This window comes from Olea europaea, unplaced genomic scaffold (assembly GCF_002742605.1).
Source record: "Olea europaea var. sylvestris unplaced genomic scaffold, O_europaea_v1 scaffold1716, whole genome shotgun sequence".
Taxonomy (NCBI): domain Eukaryota; kingdom Viridiplantae; phylum Streptophyta; class Magnoliopsida; order Lamiales; family Oleaceae; genus Olea; species Olea europaea.
In genome coordinates, this window is record NW_019234857.1 from 159,109 (window position 1) to 161,843 (window position 2,735).

General features: G+C 34.7%; 1 protein-coding gene across 1 annotated transcript; it reads right to left on the reverse strand.

The window, feature by feature from the left end:
- Positions 1-1,559: 1,559 nt before the first annotated feature.
- On the reverse strand, positions 1,560-2,609 carry LOC111377769 (probable inactive receptor kinase At4g23740). The gene has a single exon (XM_023000897.1). It carries the CDS (start codon positions 2,607-2,609, stop codon positions 1,560-1,562), a length of 1,050 nt encoding a protein of 349 aa, XP_022856665.1.
- Between the last annotated feature and the right edge of the window lie 126 nt (positions 2,610-2,735).

Here is a 2,735-nt window from a genome sequence, read left to right on the forward strand (position 1 = left end):
GGAAAAGGGATTAAAAAATGGAGGTCACAAGGTTTGAAATAAGGGGATTTGAGTCAAAAGGTTTATTTTAAACAAGAGTTCAGGCTTAGAAACAGAAGCTATACAGCTTTTCTTTTTGTTCTATGCACTTTTTCTTTAGGGTTGAGTGCAAAAAATTAAAGAATTCTCGACAGAATTAGACGAAATCAAGAATTCTTTGCTGTGTTTAGCAGTTTTCTAGAAACATGAGCAGACTTGTGGAAAATAAAACAAAGAAAGATCCAAGAGATTATTAATAGTCTGGCAATTCTTTGTATAAACTTACACTTCCACCTCCTCCGGAATGAGTAATTATATTCAACATCACTAGTGTCAAACCTATTAGGTGATAATCACATGGTATTTTTTCGAATGTCCATAGATAGAGTGTCAAATATCAAATTTTTGTATTGAAGTTACACTTTAACCCCTTTTAGAATTGAGGTTCAACACCCAAGTAAAACTTACCCTTTAACTAACTTGTAAGGAAAGGAAACTCAAAGTACTTATAAATTCATAAGGCATGTTTTTCAAAAGCGATGCAAGATACTACTAGATCTTTAAGTTTAAATCTCATCTCTAATTACTAGATATATAAAAGATTAATAAAAATATATATTTCCACTGAAACTGATACCGATTAGCTATTTATTTATTTCCCAAGATTTTAGGAAAAAAATGTTGATAAACCGCAGGCTATAGAGCTCTTTTTATTTAATTTACTGTAAGCATTGAAGTGCCCAACTAGCAAAGTGTAAGTTTGAAATAAAGTAGAATTATCTTTACAAGACAACATGAACCAGAAAAGGTTCAGACTTTAAAAGGCAACTCTCTCATGCAGTAAATGTCATCTACTCCCGTAACTCCCCCCTGAGAATTTTTATTTTTTCGGTCATTTTCTACCCCTTTTTTACCTTTCTGTCGTCAATCTTTCATTTGTAACGCAAATGCTATATGGGTTTGTATTAGATCCGTGATGCATCCAATTTCTTCGTTAACTGGCAATTCTAATGTCACTTAATAAAAAGTTGGGACCCCGAATTTGTGTTTTTACGTATCATTGTGGTGTGTCATTTGCTGGGAAAGCTACAACTAAATAAGTGGGCAGTGTATAATATTCTGCTAAGAATTTCCCAACAGAATAAAAGCTTTGTATTGATAATGTTTGGATGTTTCCATTGGAGGCTAGAGCTAGATTACAACTTTTTGCCCAATTTTGGCGTTTCTTTCACATGGGATGATGAAAGTCAGTCAAAAAATATACGTGTTATTATCTCTACATACCCTTTTTTAAATTAAATTACCGTATCATAATTTATTTTGCTCTACCTTAACGTGACATAAGCATGGAAAGTAAAAATGAAAATCTTATTAACTTATTCCGACCTTAGGTCAACTTTAGAGTTCATTGATTCGATTAACAAAAAGTCAAAATTTCTTCAAATTCATTTTGAATAGTTTAAGATCTTAAGTATTATTCAAAACTAAGTTTGTACGTGTTGTAGGAGGTTTGGAAAAGGTAAATGTATATGTATGTAGCTCTAGTATTTNGCCATTCCAAAAGTGCCCTTCCCCAGAACTTCAGCAGAAGCCCTTAACAAATCCTCCAAATCAAATGCATAGTTGCATCCCTCGAAGAAAACCAATCTATTATTTGCATCTTGGCTCCGAGAAATTGCTTTCTCGGGTGACATGCCTCCTTTTTCCAATTTACCAGGAAAATCATCCTCTGTCTTTCTCTTAAGAAGGCAAACAAACAATAGAAAACCAAAACCAAGAAGCCCGACAACAGAAACAGCTACAACTATTCCCAGCAAAACTCTTTCACTCAATTTTCCTACACTCTTACTTTTAGGGTTTTCATCACGAGGAACTAAAACGACAGGAGAACTGGAAACAGTATACTCCAACAAAGAATCATTATTACCCAAAAAAACTGATTTTGGGAACCTTTGAAGTAATTTGGGGACTGTGCCATTAAGATTATTGTATGATAAATTAAGAAACTGCAAATTTGGCAAATGCGAACCAGGAATCTCACCAGAAAGTGAGTTGTTAGAAAGATCCAAACTGGTGAGCTGATTCAAATGCATAATCCAATACGGAATGCTGCCATTGAATCCATTATTAGACAAATTAACAACAGTCAAGTTCTTCCACACAGAGAAATCCGAAGGCAGAGGACCCTTAAAATTGTTGTACTGAAGATAAAGATAAGAAAGGTTTTTAAGATTACCAAAATCCAAAGGAAAACTCCCATTAATACCATTGGATCTGAGGCTCAAGATCTGCAATTCTGATAAGCGGCTCAATGTATTCTCCGGTATAGGTCCATGAAAACCAACCCCAGGTAATCTTAGTGAAATTACCCTCGAGCCATCTTCACTGCATACAACTCCAGTCCAATTCTTGCACACTGGAAATTGCTCATTCCAGTTCAAAGCCCTCAAATGAGGAAGCTTTGCAGCAAAATCCAGCAATGCCTGCTTGTCACTTTCAACAAGAGTTGCAGCAGCATTGCCATGAATTTGTAACAATAATAACAAGAACCCTTCTAGGAGAAACAGGGTAAAAATTTGTAACCTCTTCATTTCAAGAATTTCTTTTTTCTTGGCTCCAAAATCTTACTAATTTGAACTAAACAGAGAAGCTGAAAGTCTGAATAAAAAAGAAGCAAATTCCAAGAATGGCGTCTGAAAAGTAGAGTGAGATTCTGG